Source organism: Psittacula echo (assembly GCF_963264785.1).
Source record: "Psittacula echo genome assembly, chromosome: 6".
NCBI lineage: Eukaryota > Metazoa > Chordata > Aves > Psittaciformes > Psittacidae > Psittacula > Psittacula echo.
In genome coordinates, this window is record NC_137743.1 from 37,401,715 (window position 1) to 37,424,771 (window position 23,057).

General features: G+C 36.4%; 1 protein-coding gene across 1 annotated transcript in view; it reads left to right on the forward strand.

The window, feature by feature from the left end:
- ARHGAP15 (Rho GTPase activating protein 15) overlaps nt 1-23,057 on the forward strand; it is a 340,067-nt gene that overhangs the window by 261,677 nt on the left and 55,333 nt on the right. Inside the window, exon 12 of the mRNA XM_080620957.1 lies at nt 11,311-11,445. Within this exon, the coding sequence (XP_080477083.1) occupies nt 11,311-11,445 (135 nt within the window). The remainder of the gene's footprint in view (nt 1-11,310; nt 11,446-23,057) is intronic.

Genomic DNA, 23,057 nt, shown 5'->3' on the forward strand with positions numbered 1-23,057 from the left:
TAATCATCACAGTGCTTTAAATACTGGAGGATAATTAGTGACATGAATTAATTAAATACTTTTCAGGTATAATAACAAAGTTGAGGAAAATTGCCAAATATTAGCAAAGTTCCAGAGTTTAACTACTTTGTGTTGCATGCTGTTTTAATGACTGTGATTTAAAAAATATGCATAATTCCAAAGAGATCACATGTTTCACATAATAAAAATTACTGTGACGTAAAATATATGTTTTCTTTAAAAGTACTTGTAATATCAAAAAGACTGTGAAGTATTAGCCATTTAATGCAAATTTATCTTTTCTTGCAGATGATTACATTTTCATTTTAATTGCTCACATCTCCCATTCTGATCTTAATGTTTTATAATAGTGAAGACGTGCCACAAAAAAAAAAAAAAAAAATTGTTAGTTAACAGTCTTCAGAAGTCCTAATTTGGCCAATGTGTTCTGCTGCAAGGTCTTGGAATGCTGTCTTGCAGTTTCAAAAGTGATCTTATTTGGCTTCCCAGAAACTATTATGCCTGGAGGACGCCATGAAAACAAGGGCTGCCTTGTTAACAAGTAGAAAACTCTCAAAACCAAGATAGGATCCTGATATAAATAAGAATTTAGATGCACAGAGCTATGTTCACAACCACAGTAATGTAATTCATTTACATCTAGTTATTACTTATCTCCACCCGAACTACTAAGTTCAGGAATGCAGCTGCCTTGTGCCTTGTGACTCATGGGGGTTAGGGAAGAATGACATCACCAAATTTAAGCACATTACCATGCTGACATAGCGGCACCTTGTTTTCCCTTCTGCAGATAGAGAGAGGATTGTGTACTACCCCCCATTCTTCCAAAGAATACCTTTTCTCTCCTTTCAAGCAGCTGCTATGTGAAGGGTTGCAAATGTCACTTCAACTAATGATGAATGATGCTTGACCCTTGGACCTGTTACTATGAATTTTATGCAATACTAAATTAATATGAAAGATCTCTGTTAGAAGACTTGAGCTATTATGCATGCAGCATAAATGATATGTTAAACAATCCAAAATTTTTTCTCATAACCATGGTAAAATGCAGAGCTGCTTTAACATTTTGATGTGCATTTCCACTTAAGATTAGTATCTTTTAGTTCTAAAAATATTTTTGGTAAGCAAATCAGTTTGCAAAAAACATTGTCAAAAGGGCAACTGGCCCACATGTCTTTGTTGTTCGCGTTTGAATATAATTAATTATGTAAAGCAATAGTTAGTGGGAGCTTAACAATTAGAAGAATCTGTCAAATAGTCACACGGAAATTACTATCTAATTAAACTACTGGTCTTTTATTGTTTCAGGAAGCAGTACAGAGTGTCATTATTTTATCTCATAAGTTCATTATTATTGCATATCACATTTTTCAAGCAATATATGCTTCCAAGTAGACTAATACATAAATAACCCTCCTGGTAATGTCACAATGCGCAAAAGTGTTTGAAATAAAAACACCTGTTTTAATTGGTATTCAGATGTGTGCAGTTAAAATATGATAATCCTCTTGCAGTTACATGACATTCTTAAAGCTTTGAACTTCCATCTGTATGTTATATTATGATGTTTCAGGATTGTCGTGAGTTAATTATGTTAACTTCGGAAACATTGCTTGCATTTAAAATAAAAAACTTTAGCTTGAATAGCCAGGAAAGCAGATGCTATCTTTCTTGTCAATTGCTCTGTTTTGCATTGCCTTGAAACTTTTTGTAAGACTCTGTATCCAAAAAAGAAGCATAAATCTCAATTTACTTGAAACATTACTCTAATCAATATTTTAATACATTCAGGTCCCTCCCATAAGAAATTTATCTCATATTTTATGTTGAAATCCTTCAGTTATTGCAAGTCCATTCACAAGACTAGTTTGAAGAACAGGAAAAATCCACATACCGTAAAGTCTGAAATTTGTTTCAAAGCATATGTTTTCTATCTTGAAATATACGCGTGTAAGTTTAGGTGTAATAAGAGGAATTGGAAATATCACAACTAGAATGCACATCCAGATAAACCTTCCAAAAGAGAAAGGTAAGTACAAATATTTTGTTAATGTGGCAAATCTGCATTAGGTCATACCAGAGCAAGGAATAATGCAAAACATGGGTGTGCATATGAGATGAAGGAAAAGGTGTAATGTTAGAGACAATTTGACAGATACATGAGGCGCTGTGTCTTCTCCTTCCATTTAAGACTGCAAGGCGTGTGTGGGAAATGGAAAACATCATGCCACTGAGTCACCCGTATTTCATTACACACCTTCTCTGCCAAGGAGGAGCCATAAACTTTACCAAGCGTGTTTACATGTGCCCTGCAGTATTTATGCATATTCTGTTACCCTGTAAGAGAAGGTATAGCTGCGCATGTGGTATTGCACATGGCAGGGTAGATGGAGTTGGGCTTTTTTCAAAAAAAAATTTGTGTGAAAAAAAGAGTACTTACCAAAAATCTCACCTGTTCATGTGATTCTCAAAATGCATAAAAATATTTGAAAATTCATGTTATTATTAGCAGTATTATTTGCAAAAACATTTCTTTAACATTTGGAAGTCCTTTAGTGCACTTGAAGATATATTTGTTTTAGAAACTTATATAATCCCCTCCTGTTTAAAGTTTTGTTTTAAACACACAATTATCATCTCATATGCCCTGATTCAGTAACCACTTAGAAGCATTCCTATCTTTAACAGCATAGCTAGTCCCACTAATATCCAGGGAATGGAATTAGAGCTTCAGATATTAGCAAAAAGTAATGCAAATCAGAATTAAGCAACATGGTTTTGAAGTATGTTGACTGAGGACTTTATTTCTTAGACTTAATGTGAAAGTTTGAAAACAAAGAATCAAAGCAAGCATTACTGATATTAATAATTATTTTAAAAGTGTATAAAGTTTAATATTTTAGTCTCATAACTAGAATGAATTAGGCATTGAAATAACTGAAATAACCTTCCAGTAAGGCTAATGAAGAAAAATCTTAACAGTTTTTAGACAGAACCATCAGCAAAAACATTATATATATTAGAATAAGATAGTATTATTGTTGGGTTTAGCATCCTAGTCACATTAATTAAAATAGATTAATTAATCTGCATTGTAGAATATGAGTGTAACCAAGCTGACGATTTATTTGGATGTATCAAATTTATAATTGCATCTTTGTCTTTCATAGTGTAACTTTCAATGCAGACAAGCCTAACATTTAATGTGGGACTTGGCTGTTGAAACTTACTGCCTTGTGTCTGTGCAGGAATCTACATGACATGAAGTGATATTTGTTGTCCTGTATAGTGTCACAGATCGTATAGCTGATAGCAAATTATCATGTTAGGTAACAATTTCAGCCGAAATTTTGTGAACTGAACTGGGGGAGATGGAACATGAGTTATCCTTATGACCCAAACACAGGCCTGGGTTCTCTGGCTTGCGTTTTTCAAAGCAACTCACCTTATTACTAATAGAAAAATTAAGTAATGCCTAAAGCAAGGTGAAAATATTAAAATGCTAGTTTGAAATATTTAACTGTCCTTTCTTTTTGAATAACTTGAATAAAGTGTCTAAATGACCTCCTCCTAACCAGAAGAGAATATAGAGAATAAATTAAGCTTTATTGGTAAATTAAAGCCCAAATCCCATGGTTGATGAAAGATATGGTCCGTTTGAAATAGTTATAGTTTCAGACTTTCTCTTCTACAATCAGCGGGTGGAGACCAACATAATCCAATTAATTGTAATTCCCTTTTGTGGCACTGGTACAGTGGTGAATGATATAGTAAGTCCATTGAAGTCTTATCTTTGGTCAGATAATCCAAATGGATTCACATTATGAAACGGTCCTTTATGAAAGTTCTGATGAACAGAAGTATTTTGACTTTAGTGAACCAAAAGATAAATTCTGTACAAAATAAAATATTTTGTCCTTGACATTTACAGAGCTTGCATATACCTGATATCATGTAAGAATACTTCTTTCAGCTGGTGTATTTCAAAGAGCTATTTCATTAAATAATAATAATAAAAAAATAATACAGAATTTGTTCTCTGGATATCCTACAAACTGGTGTGTGAGAACAGAGATTCACATGCATGGGCAATCTTTATTCTTGTAAACAGTCTAATCAAAATAAATGGGGTTAAAAAGATACTGAATATATGACTTATATATTGAAAATTTTTTAAGTTTCTATTTTTCTAATAAAACTATAAACTGATATTGATAAACATTACAACTGTAAACAATTCATATATGCATGTTCCTTTTCTGTATTGCAAGTAGAGTAGGGGAATTGCTTAAGTTTAGCTTAAGCTTAGATCTATTTACGTTTGGAAGTAATTTACATAGGGGAAGTCATAATGATGTTTATTGTTTTGTTAATTATTTCCTTTGATTACTGAAACTCACTCACTGAGGCACAAGCTTATTGTTATTGGGGTCACTCGCAATAACATATTTGGCTATGTGCAGTAAGTAAATATTGGATGGTATTCTTGGTTTTTTAATTGTTTTTGGTGAGACCTTTTCAGTTTAACAATCACTGGAGACAGGATTGTTTTAATGTATCAGCAGTCTGATCCAGTGCTACATATTTTGTATTTCTCCATTCTTTTAAAGCTGTCCACAGCAAGCCCACGTTATGGCAGGAGTATTTTCACTCATAGCGTGTTGAAATCTCATATTTTCTAAAGGATATTGAGATACCGTTCGTGGGAGACAACACACTAGACCATATATTGAGGTCAGATTTATTCAGAGAGTCTCAAAAATACTTTTTTCTTTCATTTTTATTTTCCTTAAAGTGTCTGGTTGAAATTTAATGCAAAGAATTTTTCACCCTTTGGAGTACATTACATATGAAATAATTTATGACCCATGAATCACTAGAAGGCAGTGAATTAGGTTTCAGATAAGTCTGCCAAATATTACAAAACATTGTGTACAGATTTTTGGACTATGAAAAGGCTTTTGACAAGAATGGAAATAGAAGCAGTGTTAGAAACAACTAGAAGAGGAAGAACAGAAAAGCTACATGACAGAATCCTAAAGCACTCTGAGTTAGTAGTACAATTAAGACAGTATGAATCTGAACATATTTTTGAACTGTGGAAATGGGACAGAAACTCATTGCTTCAATCCTCTCTATTAGATCTTGAGAACCTACAATTTGTTTAAAATATAAATTTGTGGACACAGATACACAAAATTCTGATAAAAGACCTGGCTTTTATCAGAAAAATGGGCAAAAAGAAAAAAAAAAAAAAAAAGAAAAATTCTTTAAAATTAGTTTGCAGAGAAGCTTACTGGAAAGCAATTACACAATAAAAAAAATATAGTAACAGATTTGAAGTTGGAAGGGAAATATTTACCTTGACTAATATACGTATACACAACATATGACTAAGTGAGAAAGATCAAGCTAAAAGTAGAATTCAGAATGGACATTTGCCTTTGAATATTAAGATGTATTATGAAAAGCAATTTCCTGATCTAGGCAAGTGTTTGATGTTTGTGTTCTGCTGTCTTGGGTATATGAAACAGAAATACTAACATCCACCTAGAAAATGGAATAAAATCCATTAGCTTGCACAGAGAATGAGAAGATCATTAATCTGTTTCAGAGTAAAGAGAGAAGAATAAAATGAAAAAGAAAAACAACAAAACAAAACAGTGGTTTTTAACTACTAAGAAGAAATTGAAGTTACTTTTCAACAGCTAAGTAGAGAGAATTTGATAGAGGACAGAATCTTATCAGTGTATGAAAAATTTAATTTTCACTCATCATAGCAATTTGATTTCTATTAGTTGCAGATCTCCCAAGCCCTCAGCTGAGGCTGAGAAACTTCCAAAACCATAGGCAGGTACGAGCTGGGTAGGAATTCCTCCATCCTCTTCCCTTACCTCTTTCTTTAAACCCTTTCAGGTATCTGAGTATTCCTTTGAGCCCAAAGGAATGATTTGGTGCTGCAGGTTTCAAATGCTCAGGCTACATATACCTGCTCCTACTCTTTGTTAGCAAGTCATCTCTGAGTGAGTCTTACAGAAGTATGTTGATCTGTAGACAGCTGGTTTATTTATTCTTAGGGAGCTTTCATCTGCATTTCGAAGGGAAATATTCTATATTTAAAATCACTCCTTTTTCCATACAGAACAGTTGATTCAGCTAACTTTAATGAATTTTAAATGTACTTGTAATTCTAATTACAGTAATTATTGCTTCAAATCCCATTGATAGAATATGTCAAGTCAAAACTAATATTGCTGTCATCTAACCCTGTTGCAGGTATTGGCAGTGGACAATTATAAGAGTATCTTAGTGATGATACCCATTTCTGGCTACCAGAAGTATTCTTCTTTCAGTACCATTATATGTGTTTATGCTTCCAATTTCAAACAACAACTAATAGCATAGAAATTTTCCAACGCAATGGCATCACTAGGTGATCACTTTTCTAAACCTTTGAGCTACTCTGCATGCTTTCACGATGTATCGGTTCTGAAGTTCTCAAATGTACTGGATCTTCACAGAAACAATGAGATAGGTCATCCCTGTCTTACTCTTTGGACTTCAGTGGAACTATGTGAGGATGAACATGACTCAGTGTGCTTAAGTACAGATAACTTTTTTATTTTTTTGTTTGGCACAGTTTGAGATTTAAGTTAGCAGTACTTGGTTGTTCTAGCATGCCCCCAGGTCAGCCAACTATCATTTCAGAGAACTGAAATAAACAGCACTCCAAATGTACACAGAGATGTTCTGCATTTTAACTTAAATTGCTGAGTAATTTGTGCCTAGGCTACATGGAAATGGGCACTTGAGTAATAAAGAAATGCTCAGCATTATAACATCATGGTTTAAAATATCTGTTAAAATGGCATGACGTGTTCCTCTAGTAAAGAAGGAGTAATGCATGCAAGCTTTCTTTTGCTGTTATATCCTTTGTAATTCATCAATGGTAACATTGGATGGATTAAGCAGAAACTACTTAGGAATACATCGTAGATGAAATTTAATGACTTGCTAATCTGACTGTTTTTTTTTTTTTTTTTTTGTTTAAACACTCTTGGAAGTGAAGGACTGTGCAGGCAGGACAGTAGACCCTCAAACTTAGCAAGGGAGAGAGGAAGAAGAATTGTTCAGCTAGGAGAGAACTCACAAAAATCTGGCTGAATGAGTAAACTATAGCTTTGCATGGGTTGAGGTTTCTGCTGTACTATTTAATCGAAGTTCAAGGTACTGTATGCTTTTTGGAATGTGTATATAAAATACAATGTCAGGACAGGATTTACTGGCAGTGGAGAAAGCTAAACATCATGTGCCGCATTGCCAAGGGGTAAGCTCCTTGTCATATGATGAGCAAAAGCCTTCATCACCTCACAGCATCCCATTGCTGTCATGTCTCCAGACATGTCTGTGCTCTGTTACTGCTCTCAATTGAGTGTGATCACTTTGAAAGAATCTCTTTGCCCCAAGAGGGCTGCTATGCCTCTAAACTAGTGATGAGAGAAGGTGTGGCTTTTAAAATGGAGGTACTTCTATCGAACACACATACCTTTCAGTGTACAAATTACATTTGGCTTTAAACTGAAAGAGAGGACATCTGGATTGCATAGTAGAAAGAAATTCTCTGTGAGAGTGGTGAGGCACTGGCACAGGTTGCCCAGGAAAGCAGTCCCATCCCTGGAATTTTCAAGGCATCAAAGACACATCTCACCAAGGTCTTTAGACAGCTTTTTGAGGGCACAATCTCCATAGCAGACCCAGTTCTAGTTGTGTTTTCAAGAATTGCTTTCTGTGTTATTTAGGGTCACTCAGGGGATGCAGGAATATACAATAGCCGAAGTGAAGTAAGACTTCTGAACGTGGTGTTCTGGGATTTAATGGCAGCATGGGAAAAAGACAGTTTATAACTGGGAAAGTACATGTATAAATTATCTTAGAAGAAAATTGAGCAAGCAGTGCTCTCAAATGACTGTATTTTGTTCCTAGAGATTAGTCTACATAACGGGCAGGGCATGTGGTTAGAGGAACAGCATCCACTTTCTTTCAAAACTGAGTTCTCTGTACTGCCTAAGTTGTTTTTCATATTTTCTTTGCATTTTTTGTCTTTCTCTGATCTTTCCATTCCTTTTTGAACAAGGATAACCTTATGATGGTATGCTTAAACCAAAGCTGAACTCTTCTTTCATTCTATTGCAGACATTGTGAGTGCCATTAAAAATGTGTATTGCTGAAAAGACTGATCTGCTAAGAATAATAACAGAGTAACACACACATTCCCTTCACAAATGTATTGTATATTGATTTTTTTTAACTAATAACTTTGACAAGTGTCGGCACTATTTTTTTTTTTTTCTAATGTGGTCTTTACATTATCAGCCTGAGTATTAGCATAAATTTCATGGGATTTTCTGGGCATGTTTGTGTCTGTATCTAAGATATATGATATCAACTGGCAGTGATGGTTGAACTAATCAAACACTACTGACAAGTTAAAGCAAATTTTTAGGACTGTGAGATTTTCAGCATCTTCCTAGATACAGTATCTCATGACTGAAAACAGTCCTTGACTGTCAAGTTTAAATATCAGATTTGGGACTTAATCTTTATGTAAGCAAAACACCCCAATAAAAAAATATGTCTGTGTAAAGCCAAAAAGTCAGGTCCTCCCCTTAAATCTAGCCTGAAATGTGTGTGTTTGTTTATGGCCCTATCGTTATGGTATGTGAGCGATTCCAACCAGTGGGAACCAAACATGACTCTTAACTGAACGTACTTCTATTTTCTTTTTAATTTGGTGGGCTTTTTTTTGGTTTTTGGGTGTGTTTTTTTGTTTTTTTGTTTTTTTTTTGTTTTTTTTTTTTTTTTTTTGTTTTTTTTTTTTTTTTTTTACTTGGCATTTGTTCCTTCTAGCAAACATTTTTAAAAACTCTCTTATTGCTAGAGGGAAAATTGACACCCTTTGCTTTCACGATGATATATTCCTAACACGTTTCCTTGAAGAGCTGGAAATGGTGCAAAAATCTGGTAGAGATAAGTCTCTATAAAGCCTTGGAAGTCAAGCATTCCACTTTAGACATTTAAGACAAATGCATGGCAAAAACAACTTGGGTTTTTTTAAGGTTTCTACTTAAAGTTCTGTGCCAAAGCTACAGTACTTATACATTTTCTAAATGTGTTTTAAGCAATAAGTTGTACAACATTTTTAGAACATGTGTTAAGCTATTTCTCTAAGAATGAAGCTCTTAACAAAACATAAGCACTCTGCATGAGATCTTAGCAGCGAAGTGCTTAAAAGATAAAGTAAGAATTGGTACCATGGGAAGAACACCAGCTGTAGAGCACACAGGTCCATTATGAGAAGTATGGTAGTGGGTAGGGAGAAAATGATTTAATCAGGAGTAAAACCAATTTTATTATAAGGGCACGCAGGGGGTGTGGCACCATAGTGAGAGGGACATTTCAAAATATCTGACAGATTTCAACAATGTGAAAACCCACCCTGTTCTTTAAAGTGACAGTAAACCCCATCAGGTCTCTCTTTTTGATGCTATTGTTAACAGTTGACTGTTTAAAGCTGGCCTGCTAAGATGCTGTCGATCTAGCTCAATAGTGTGTGGCAAAATAAAAGGCTAATTGTTGAAATACGATCAATCAAATATGATCTCAGAGTCTAAAGAAGATCCCTCTGGTAACTCATTTGAGATCAAATCATTATTTTTATGATTGAGGTAATTCAATACAAAAAAAAAAAAAAAAAGAAGCTTGAAACCAAAGAAGCAAGAAAGACAACTAACAGAAATGCACAAGTCTGCCTTTGTTCCAGCTTTGTCTCACATTACTCCAAGTTAAGAAATTGGGTCCATTCCTTTATTTGTATACATTTCCTGAATCCAGAAATTTAAAAGCATTTAATAATATTTATTACATACAAATTTAAAGATTACTTCATTTTGAATAAGATTTTCTGTCCAAAAGTAAATTCCATAGTGAGAAAACTGTTGCATTAAAGTACCAGCTATCTGGAGTTGTGGGTGTCCATGTGTCTCAAATACTTTTACCATTTTGTTTAACAAAATTTCAATAAAGGTGCTGTTCTTGAAGCTAACTGAATTGGTAAACGTGAAATTTCAGTGACATTTAGTGAAACATTACAGGATTATGTTGATTCAAATTGAATTTTTTCAGTAGTTTTTATAATTGTTCCCCAAGTTGCATTCAGATTGAAATTTTCTGAAAAAGAGATTCATAGCACATGTGAAAAAAGCAAACTCCAGTTCTGGAGCAAAAGAACTTGGAGAAAGTGTATGTCATGTTGGCTTGGACTAATAAGGATTTGTACTTTCCTAGAGTATGGATTATGATCTCACTGCTTATTATATTCTAAGAGTATCACACTACCAGAATTAAAAAAAAAAAAAAGAAAAAAAAAGAAATAAAATAATTATCCAATCTTGTTTTATTCTTATTAGAAACTCTATTTTAGTATTTAGTTTCTTTTATATTTAAATTCCTTAGCTTAGTCAAGCTTCAAAAGAAAATGTTTTTTTGTTTGCAAAACAGTTTTGCAAGCACTTGTGGTTTGTCTTTAGTGTGTTATCATTTTTGACAGCTTTGCATAGCCTAGGTAGGCCAACAGGGGTCTGTCTAATATTGTTGCTGGGCAAATCGTCCTCCCAGGGATGAAAACCAAACAAAATATATTTAAAGCAGTAAGACGGAAATAATATCCTTTTTCTCACAGTACTCTATTCCTTGCTGACATTACATTCAGGCAAAAAAGGAGAAAAGCGTTACCCATTATTCCCTTGTACATAGCAAGGCTAACACATGTAAAGCAATAACTCATTTTCTATTGCCATGTTTAGCATATGTCTCCTGTTGGCTCAGCAAGGCCTTTAGGCCGGTCCCTTGAGCCGTCCATCGTTGGCAACTCTTAGCCCCTCGGCCTCAAAACCAATAGCTTTGAATCATGTTGAGCTGTGATGCTAATTTTCATACTGATGCATTATGGGAATAAATGTATCTGACATACTGTGTCAATGGTACTGTCTCTTTGTGTCTCTTGTTTTTTGTTAGCTGCATTCCTACAGATGGTATTCCATTGAAAATGTTCTCTTTCTACAAAAAAAAAAAAAAAAAGAAAAAAAAACCATGCACAGCACCAAACCTCTAGGTGCAGAAGGCTGTTAACGGTTGCTGATGATAGTAGGCAAACATTAACATAATAATTAGTGTCTTGTAATTGTTTCATTAAAACCAGTTGTTCCATTTCTCCTCGTGTTTTCCCAGAAGAGAAGCTGAATTTGGACGACAGCCAGTGGGAGGACATCCACGTTGTCACCGGAGCACTCAAGATGTTTTTCAGAGAGCTGCCTGAGCCGCTGTTCCCATACTGCTTCTTTGAACAGTTTATGGAGGCGATAAGTAAGTACATCAGATACAGTAGAAGCTAGTGAAATAGCTTATTATATAAAAATAATAATAAATTTAAATATAGAACAGAGGCATCTCAATTCTGACTCACCTTCCGTTATTCATGATCCTGTCTTTTTACTGATTTTAACTGCCTTTTATCTCATGCAGCTTTTAGTTATTTAAGCAGAGAAAAAATACCAAATTAGTGATCTATAAATTTTGTATATGCGATTTAATGGTAGCACCTAAAATGGTTTAGGAAAGGAATTAAAATGTGTATGCATTCAAAATGTGCTAGGCTGATAATCCATATATCCCCAAACACGAGAGAGACTAATAATTGTGAATCATGTTAGAAGTTGCTGTCTTTATATTAATCAGAATGAAATGTGTGTGTTTTGTTCCACAAGGTTACAGACTCTTGCCTTACAGTGATCAAAAAAAGAATGCAAAAACATTCATGTTTTTATTTGCATATCTACCTTTGCTTTTTTTTTTTTTTTTTTTTTTTTTTTTTTTTTTTTTTTTTTTTAAGTTGGCAAGCATCAAAAGCATTTTCAAAGTCCAAGGCATTTATTCTGTTACATGTCTTTGAGGTTTGTGTGCCGCAAACTGTCTCTGTATTTAATATACATAGGTGTATTCTGTAAAATTATCAGCTTGGAAAAACTTTACTAAAAAACAGAGTAATTTGGGGGTTTACTTCTTTTGGAAAAAGGCGGGGGGGGGGGGGGGGGAGTGAGAAAGAAGAGGGATAGCTTAAATTGAAAAAGCCTAGTAGGAGATTAATTAAAGATCCAAAAGAGAAAAATCTCTAGGAAGAAAACAAACCAAATAAAGTACTTAAAGATCTGTTTTCTGAATGATGGGCATGCATATTTGCCATTACTGTTAATGAGAGCTGTGTGTGCACATGCGCAGCTGTCAGAGAATATGAAACTCTTAATGTACAGCTCACTTTGATTCTATATTCATGAGAGTCTTTAGTTCAACTAAAGCTTTTCCAGACTGAGCATCAGATATAATGAGGTTAAACACATCTCACAAGATCTTTCCCTTCTGGATTATTTAAAGATGCAGTGTAATTAAATGCACAATGTAAAGAAATGCATTACCTGAAAGTTTACTCTTGGCAGCTCACTTTCTTCTTTCAAAGGAAACTAGGTGGAGAACATCATCTCTCTAGTTTAAGTTCTGGTTGTGGAATCCCAGCAGTGCTAAAAAGGGAAAAAAAGCAAAGGATTTCTTAAATGTTCACCTTCAGTTTCTGTGATGCACTGGCATAAGATGCTTATTGAAGCATCAGAACTTGAACATGCCCTTTGGGTGGTTCTCCATCCATCTGCTATGTCCTCTTGGAAAGAACAAGACACAGTGCCTTAAGCGGATGCAGACGGTTCATGGGGCACAGCATGGCATGCCATTCATGTCTCTTCTTATACACCTTATACTGCAGTTGAGTGTTTAATACCTACCCTCTGCCATTATCACTTTCTCTTCCTGATAATCCACCATCATACTGGTCTTCTGGGGCTAAATATAATCCTCCTTCCCCTTATTTTCATTGCCCTTTCCATAACTTTCCATTGCTCTTTGGTGAATGCAAAATGGAGCAAACATTATTGTATTCTGAAGAACGTTATCAGGACACCATGATCCCATCCTTGGTGTTGTCTTCTGCTCTCATCTTCTCTACTAATGTCCAAGTCAGTGTGATTTGAAAACCTTTGGTGGCCCAGTGAAGAGGTTTCTGATAGTAAAAATAACAGGTAAACAGTAACAGACTTAAAAATTAAGAGTTTGAAAGATTGTCAGGAAGAGACTGTCTACTAAAACATTAATATTCATGAGTGAGAAATTAATGTCTCTTTTTTTCGTATTTGAACTATTATTAATTCTTATAATTTTGAGAGCCATTATGTACATTGATAATCACAGAATCACAGAATATTAGGAATTGGAAGGGACCTCAAAAGATCATCTAGTCCAATCCCCCCGCCAGAGCAGGAACACCTAGATGAGGTTACACAGGAAGGCGTCCAGGAGGGTTTTGAATGTCTCCAGAGGAGACTCCACAACCTCCCTGGGCAGCCTGTTCCAGTGTTCCGTCACCCTCACTGAGAAGAAGTTTCTTCTCAAGTTTAAGTGGAACCTCTTGTGTTCCAGTTTGTACCCATTACCCCTTGTCCTATCATTGTTTGCCACTGAGAAGAGCCTGGCTCCATCCTCGTGACACTCACCCTTTATATATTTATAAAAGTTAATGAGGTCACCCCTCAGTCTCCTCTTTTCCAAACTAAAGAGACCCAGCTCCCTCAGCCTTTCCTCATAAGGGAGATGCTCCACTCCCTTCATTGTCTTTGTCGCCCTGCGTTGGACTCTCTCCAGCAGTTCCCTGTCCTTCTTGAACTGAGGGGCCCAGAACTGGACACAATATTCCAGATGTGGTCTCACCAGGGCAGAGTAGAGAGGAAGGAGAACCTCTCTTGACCTACTGACTACTCCTCTTCTAATACACCCCAGGATGCCATTGGCCTTCCTGGCCACAAGGGCACAGTGTTGGCTCGTGGTCATCCTCCTATCCACCAGGACCCCCAGGTCCCTTTCCGCTTCACTGCTCTCTAATAGGTTATTCCCCAACCTGTACTGGAACCTGGGGTTGTTCCTACCCAGATCTAACACTCTACACTTCCCCTTGTTATATTTCATCACATTTTTCACAGCCCAACTCTCCAGCCAGTCCAGGTCTCGCTGGATGGCAGCACAGCCTTCTGGTGTGTCAACCACTCCTCCTAGCTTAGTGTCATCAGCAAACTTGCTGATAGTACACTTGATTCCCTCATCAAGGTCATTGATGAAGATATTGAATAATACTGGCCCCAGCACTGACCCTTGAGGCACTCCACTAGATACCAGTCTCCAACTAGACTCCGCCCCATTGACCACAACTCTCTGGCTTCTGTCCTTCAGCCAGTTCACAATCCACCTCACCACCCAACCGTCCAGTCCACACTTTCTCAATTTAGCTGTGAGGATGCTGTGGGAGACTGTGTCAAACGCTTTACTGAAGTCAAGGTAATAAGCTAATGAACAGTCATTTATAGAGGGATTTTAAGACAGTTTATTCCTAGGAAGAAATGCTAGCACTCTTAAAACATGCTTCACACTATTTCAAAACCCTAATTCTTGTTGCTTGCTTTACTGCACATCAGGGTGATTTCTACCTAATCCAACTGCCTAAATTAATCTACGATTTCCAATCAATCTTCTCTTTATTTGGCCTTTACTGCCACAATATCTACAAATCTTTATTCTTACTGACTCTACTTAAAAAAACGCCTATAAAGAACAATTAGGTGTTTTCAGGTTTTGTGGAGCTCTCTTAATAGTCCTGAGGGAAAACTAAGAAATCTCTTTTCTTCAATATCATTTCCATTGCAGCTGATTCATTGTCTGCTTTGTGCTAATTCCTCTGCCTGGTCAGCAGTGAGCTGCTAGAAAATTCCCTTTCTTCTTCAGGATGAGGAGGGCCATGAGGATGATCAGGGGACTGGAGCACCTCCCGTAGGAAGACAGGCCGAGAAAGCTGGGGCTGTTCAGACTGAAGAAGAGAAGGCTGTGTGGAGACCTCATAGCAGCCTTCCAGTATCTGAAGGGGACCTACAAGGATGCTGGGGATGGACTATTCATTAGGGACTGTAGTGACAGGACAAGGGGTAACGGGTTCAAACTTAAACAGGGGAAGTTTAGATTGGATATAAGGCAGAAATTCTTTACTGTTAGGGTGGTGAGGCACTGTAATGGGTTGCCCAGGGAGGTTGTGAATACTCCATTCCTGGTGGTGTTCAAGGTCAGGCTGGAAAAAGCCTTGGCTAGCATGGTTTAGTGTGGGGTGTCCCTGCCCATGGAGGGGGGATTGGAACTAGATGATCTTAAGGTCCTTTCCAACCCTAACTATTCTATGATTCTATGATTCTATGATGAGAAAAACAGGCTGTTGTAGCTCTGTCTTTTCTGTCCATTCCTCAAAAAAGGGAATTATTAGCATGCAGGGCATGAGACTGCAGTACAGTTAGAAGGAGTGTGATGGCTAGGAAAAAGGTAATTAGGACACAATCCCACACTGCCGTGATGATTATATCCTTTGTCCAGCACTGAACATCCCTTAATCAGAGTAATACATTTGGTAAGTAAGATGAAGTGGTCTAAAAACTTTTCTGTAGTAGGTAGTAACAAGTTACTAATAATATTTTTTTGGGATTTAGTCATTTAGCTGCAAGTTTCAGGAGGAATGAGTACCCAGGAGATGCCATGGACTCCTTATGTTGATGTTATTTTAAAAGTTATGAGAAAAAACTCTATAGCAAGCTTAGTATTACTTTTCCTAGACAATGCCATTTTAATTCACATCTTTATTATGTTCATGGAAACAAAATTTTAGAGTACTGTGTATTAGGCAAAGTGCTTTCTCTCCACCTTCAACTTCCTATATAAATAACTTTGAATATGGACATAATATTAGAACAATTTAGATATGACTAGAATATTAGAAGATAATTCAGGGCATTATAGAATCTCAGAATTCTGTTTGCCAGGCTGAAGCTGGATAACTACTGTTCATATAGCTTATATCAGAGAATTTATAATGGAATAAATGGATAGGCCACAGGACCTCTGACTTAATACTTATTTTGTTTCTTTAGGATTTGGGAAGCAATATTTTTCAAGGACTTTGTCTATTATATTACTGGCAAGTCATTTTGTGGTATTTTGGATGAAATGTGCACTTCTAAATTGTGCCCAAATGCTGCTATGAAGTCAGGTTCAGCCACACTTAAATTACTTAGCACCGCAAATAGTTCTATTGATTTTCTGAAAGATCAACAGACGTGGTTCAACAGATTGTCTGCAAGTAAGACTGTGCTTCATGTGAGTAAGGTGGTAGAAGTGCCAATAATTGAAGCACTTAATCAACTTATTTACTGCCATTCAACCCCCATGGCCATACGAACTTATGCCAGGACTTCAGCCACTTAAACAAAAAAAACTACACTCAAAATCTGTTAAGAAATATTAGAAGTTAAATATGTTAGTTGATTATAAATTTTTGTTTTGCTTGAACTAGATTTCTTGAAAAGTCTCAGACAGAAGGCATGGAAAAAAAGAAATTGTTCTACTGTCATGGTTTAAGCCCAGCTGGTAACTCAGAACCATGCAGCTGCTCTCACTCACCCTCCTCTACTCCCCTCTCTGGGTGGGATGAAGAGGAAATTCGAAAGAATGTAAACCCCACGGGTTGAGAAAAGAACAGTTTAATAACTAAAGTATAATATAAAACTAATAATAATAATGATAAGGGAAATAAGAAGGAGAGAGAATATAAAACTAAAAAGGAACATAAAACTAAAAAGGAATATAAAACTAAAGAATATGATGCACAATACAATTGCTCACCACCCAACGACCAATACCCAGCCTGACCCTAGCAGTGACCAGTTCCTTCCAGGCAACTCCCCACAGTTTATATTCTGGGCATGAAGTGCTGTGGTATGGAATACCCCTTTGGCTAGTATGGGTCAGGTGTCCTGTCTCTGCTTCCTCCTGGCTTTCCCTGCCCCTCCTCACTGGCAGAGCATGAGAGACAGAAAAGTCGATCAGAGTAAGCACTACTTAGCAACAATTAAATCATCAGTTTAATTGTTATCAGCAATGTTCTCAGACTAAAGCCAAAATACAGCACTGTGCCAGCTACTAGGAAGAAAAATAACTGTTACAGGTAAAACCAGGACATCTACTACAGTCTTCAGTGCAATTATGGCTGATACTCACAGAATAGGGAATATTCAAATACAGACTGGTCCTTCCAGATTTTTTCAGCTGCAGAAAGCTGTATAGACTGTGCATCTCTACAGACAATGCATCTGTCTAACTACAGCTACAAAAAAAACCCACTGATATTCCACAAAGGAAAATTCCACCCTGTTCCCAAAGCTGTAACATCTGTCTCTGGTTTGGAAGGCTTGAGTTCAGGTCTTTGATTTTCTCTGCCACAGGTTGGAAAGATTACTACATTGGAAAGATTTTTTCAATGAGGTCTAGTGATTATGCCTTCATTTCAGTTCTTTATCTCTAACATGAATGTAATATGTGTCATGTAAATACTGTAGATAAATGATTTATTGTTTAAAATGCACACATATACATGTATATAATGTAAACAGAAAATCTTTTTCCAGAATTATAATTATTTTGTAGACAGTTTTCTGAATGAAGATATCTGTTACTGCTGTGGGTTTCCCACTTAAAGCAGATGAATACAGAAATGAGATTAATAATAATGTAGAGTTGGAAAATCTGTCTTGCAGGCATTCAAGTGGAATCCACAACCTTATATGAGATACCTAAGGCCTCAGCATAAGGAACAGAAAACATGGAATCCACATCAGCCACCAAGTCCCTGGAGAAGGGGCAGCATGTGTTGAGTAACAGATCTAGTTAGCATGTATGGCTTGGGTCTTGGCAATCCCCCCAAGGATCAAGCCTGACCAGACACTTAGGCAAAGTAATTCCCCATCTCTAGAGTGCAAGCTTTTCAGCTTTGGCAGAAAAATAAACGTTACTCTACTTAGGGAGAAGTAAAGCCATAGGTATCTAAAGTTCTTTGAAGGCCACAATAGCAGCATCTCATTAACTTATACACCTTCAGAGACAGATGGCAGCTGAATAAGCTTTTTCAGAATTATAATGGTGCATAGACACTACCTAAGGTCCGCGTTAGATTATCATATAATCTGGGGGGATTTTATCAAGATCTAGATTTTTATTTTTTTTTATTGCTCTGATAGACCATTAACACTTTTTTCAAATGATTTCACACATATTCTCTCAGTATATCATTTAGGATCTCCTGGTGCATGCTAAGCAGAATTTATAATCTCTTTTCTATCAATCCTAAAATGTTATGTGTTGTCCTACTACATGGGAACTGAAAATGTTTTTTAGCATCTTACATATGATAGAGCTTTATAACTTTTTAGGTTATTGGAAGATATTAGATAAAAGAAATTATTACAGTTTTGCTGGTATAAGGTACTGGTCTTTACTGGTCTTGTCTGACAAAATCTGTGATGATCACAGCAGATCAATAAACTCTCCATTCATAAGAATGACAGGCTTTGTTTATACCCACAAATCTAGCAGTGCCATCAGTAGTTGTCAGTCCTTTCCATGTTGGTCAGTTGTCTTTATCTCCAGGATGTCTGGCATCAGTAATATGGGTTTTCTCTGAGCTTGGCCTCTAGTCCTGCTTCAGAGAGGTCCCCCAAGAACTTGCTGCCTGTATGGCTTGAGACAACATGTTGCAGAAACTCACATCTATCTGGGCAATGATAAGGCTTTGGTCTTCAGCAGGCCATAGAAAATTTTGCACTGAATAATGCAACTTTTGAGGAGTTTGAACAGAAGCTGTCTGCACGAAAATCAGAAAACAAAAACAAAAACAACAACAACAAAAAAAAAAAAAAACAAAACCAAAAAAAACCTGTGTCAGGAGGCAATAAACAAATCTAGTCATCAATACATAATCATGCTTGAAGAACAGAGCCACATTGGTTGAAAACACAGTGAAGCGAGGACCTGCTCTGAACTACTATGCAGTGTTATGAAAATAGTAGCTGGGAAACAGAAAGGAAGTAAATACATTCATTTATTCTGACAGTCATAACATCCTTGTATCATCTTGGTGGAAAGTTACAAAAGATGTCTAAAGAGATTTTCAAAAGACTTCTAAAGAAACCTCACTCAAGGCTTACAAAGAACAAGGCTCAAGGCCAACTTGTCTTGGAAAGACAAGTCAGCATATTGCACTGTAAGAAATCCATGACAGTCTCTTATCATCATGTAATAGGTTCCTGAGAAACCAAATCTTATCAGTCTCTGGCATTATGCAAATTTCTGTCATAATCTCAATCTGTGGGCTTCGAGTCCTAATCAAACTGCCTTCAGATTCACAGTTGGCGAGCCTCCTATTGAAATTGCTTTCCTATCCTCCATTTACTTGTCCAAGGCAGTTTTGGGGCTTGGCATGGCATCAGAAAGTCTCGATTTCATGTGAGCATTTTGATTTGTAAACAAGTCTGAGGTCACTACAATATATCTCACATAATAAATTGTAATTAATACCTTTTTGACCAAATCTAAATATCAGAAGGCAGTAGAAATCCATTAACTAATGTGAACAGAACAAAACCCGTGCAGAAACAAGTAGCATTCAAAAATAGAGGTACAACTCTCTAAAAGATTTCCCAAAAAAATGAGTGATTTTGTGGGTAGCATAATCTCAGGTATATTTATTTATATAAATATATTAATATGTTATGGTGTATCTGTAGATGTATGTATTATCCCAGGCAAAATAACACTAACAATAACAATAGAAATTCAAGAAGTAGTACTAGGTTTTTTCAGTGGAAACTGAGTACTGTTAAATCCAGATTTTTGAAACCTTATCTGAAAAGTTTGTGAAATTCTGATTCTAGAATTATTAACTGATATTGGAATAGAAAGAAAAAACCCTCACATTTTAGAAGAGATGTTTAGATGATATATGGCTTCCAGAGGCTAGAAGCGAAGGCTTCTAATCTGTGGGTGTTAACAAAATAAGGGCAAAAGGTAAGCCTATGCTCATCCTGAGTGAAAACCATAAGTAAAAAAAAAAAAAATAAAAATAGATGAGAGTTTAAACTGAGAACTATATTCCACAAGAAAAGTGGAACAAGTACAACCTGGCTGCAAATATATTTTAGCCATAACATTCCCAGCTGTAAGCTACCCTAGTACGTAGTACAGTCTCCACTCAAATTTGAGCCATTAATAAAGCAGAACTCCACTAAACATGTAAATGGAGGATGTCATATTTGTACTAGCAGCAAACTGGTAACTAAAGAGGTTCATTCCAGTCTTTCTGTTCCCAGGAAATGTCAAGGAACAATATGCCCCAGTAACCTCCTAGTTCTCTTTCAATGACCTTCCCTTCACAGTTGCAAACTATTTCTGCTCCGCAGCATTTTAAAATAGATTTTTCCAGGTTTGGAAGCAACTGTTTTATGTCTGTGAACAGATTTTTTCTTTTGAGGTGAAAAATAGCCCAACACGTTAAGAAAGAAAGGCCATTGGAAAGAAAATTAGTGAGTAAAACATTTCTTCCTAGGGTTGTTATTTTTCTTTTAGAAAGTTTTAATTTAGTTGTTGAAAGGGAAAATAAAAGAAAATCTACACATGAAGGTTTAGTTCCTCTGTGGGGCTTTGCTCTATGAAGGATGCCCAGGTTCCACCTGTCCATAGGGAGCCTGATTCTAGGTTCTGCTAGGACACAATTCTGTCAGGCTACAAGTGTTGGGCTACAAAGAGAACTTCATAAAACTCATAGATGTGCAATGAAATAGTATTTTAACAATTTTTTTCTGCCTTGTGAACCTTGCTTAACACAACGTCCCAGCGAAATCAGTTGAATCAGTTAATTTATTGTTTGAGGAAAAGAATCTGAGGAACCTCACAGAAAGGATTGTACCAGTGTGAAAATTGCCTTAATATTAAAGGAACAGAAATAAATGTATAATTTGGGTTTATAAATATGGTGGAGGCTTTACAGTTATCATCAAACAAAATGAAAAAGTTTTAAAATAATTTCTACTTGGATTTTGTTGTCATGTAAAAGTTTGCACAAGAGAGATGTATTCTTCCATGGCTTAGCCTTTTTTGTTATTATAGTTACAATTTTTTTTAGCACAGTGGGAATTTTATTGCGGATGCCTGGCCTGTCTCTTAACTCATGCTAATTATATTCATAATTAAATGTTAAACAAGAATTGACTAGGCCAACTGGCTTGCACAGGTGTTTGTGATATGAATGGCTTAATGCTTGCACAATAAATTATTGGATACAAATCTGCAGTGATCTGCTCAGTGAGAACCTTTCTCAAGAACTTAGCTGTACATGATAGGTTCAGTATAGTGCTTTGAAGCCAGGACTTGCAAATAGCACTCATTAGACAGAATTATGTCAAAACCGTGACTTGTCCTCAATTACACAAGCACTAACAAGGCTAATATTTTTTTTCTGTGCTCTTACCTGCCATGGGACACAGGTGCTCAGAGAATTAATGTCTATGCGAAGCTGGAGGAGTCATTGGATGCTTGGTGAAAATGTCTGGGAAACATTGTGCGGCTCACTTCAATTTGCAAAAAAGTTGTTCATATTTGTAACTGATAGCCAGATCAATCACCGAGGATCTGGTCACTCTCTGTTAGCTTTACACCAGCTGCAGGTTAACAGAGTGTGCAATCAAAAACTTACAAATAGTAAAAGGCATGGGTTTGCTCCTCTTCTACTTACTTTTGGGGCATGGAAAATAGTATATTTGTGTTATTTAAATTTCATCTGTTGTTAAGAGAATCAGTTTGTGCAGGAAAGAATGATTCCATAACTTAAGAGTTCATATGTGGGTTAGCATAAGAGAAACTCAGAGGAAAACAAGCAGGAGAGAATTGTGAAACTGAGAAATCCAAGCAACAATACTGGGCAGAAAAGAGGAGGAAAGAGCGAGAAGGAGCTCTTTAGTGACTGTGACAAGATCTCTGTAACCTGAAGTGCTTATGGGAGGCAGGGGGTAGAAGAACTTTCCATGAAGTTTATCCTGAGCTCTTGACAAAGTGAGAATTGGCACTCTGGGTTCAAGAGGAAAAATGTTTTATCGGGCTTGTGACTGAAGCTTCCACCCAGGGAAAGTAATAACAGAGGAGAAGCAGCCTATAATGCCCCAGAAAGATAATTTCAGAGGTGCAAAAATGAAAGAGATGAGAAGGGGTGTGGAGAGTGGTGAAGAGAAGACCAGAAAGAGAGGGAAAAGAACTCTCAAGAAGAGAAGGCAATGCGGAAAGTCATCATATGCAGTGCTGTGCTGTCTTCATCTCTCCATACACCTATCTAAAACTTGTTACCTTCCCAAATAAGAGTAATGAGAGTAACACCACGTATCCCTGATTGGTGATGAGAAATAGCAAAGAATAGCATGACAATATCATGGTGAAAAAAGATGACAACTGAGTTTTCTCTGGTCCTCATCATGTAGATATTTGAAGACCTGGACTAGTGCACTATTTGAGGACCTGGACTATTATGGATGTAGTATTCAGAGTAAGCACTGACTTTATGGGGTACATTTATGCATCCTAAATACTTCAACCAGCTTTGGCTAATGGTAAATTTAAGCTGGTTTCACTTATATGAGTCTTTCAAGGAACTATTACCTCTCACTGGGCTCTCCAGCACCACTGTGCTGCTACCACACTGTGCGAGTGCTCCTAACATCAGGCCCTTCATTTGGAAATTTCTCTGCCAATTTGTGCAACTGTGTAGGTCCTCAAGTTCTATCAGGTAAATCCAGCCATAAAATGTGTCTTAATATGAACCATTACCTTGCAGTTTTATAAAATATGCTTTCATAATGATGAAAAGTGTACATAGTGCCATGTCTATGTACTCTTTGCAACTTCAGACAAGACTCCTGATAACAAAGAATTAATTGAGCTAAAAAGCCACAACTTTAGCATTTATACTTAGG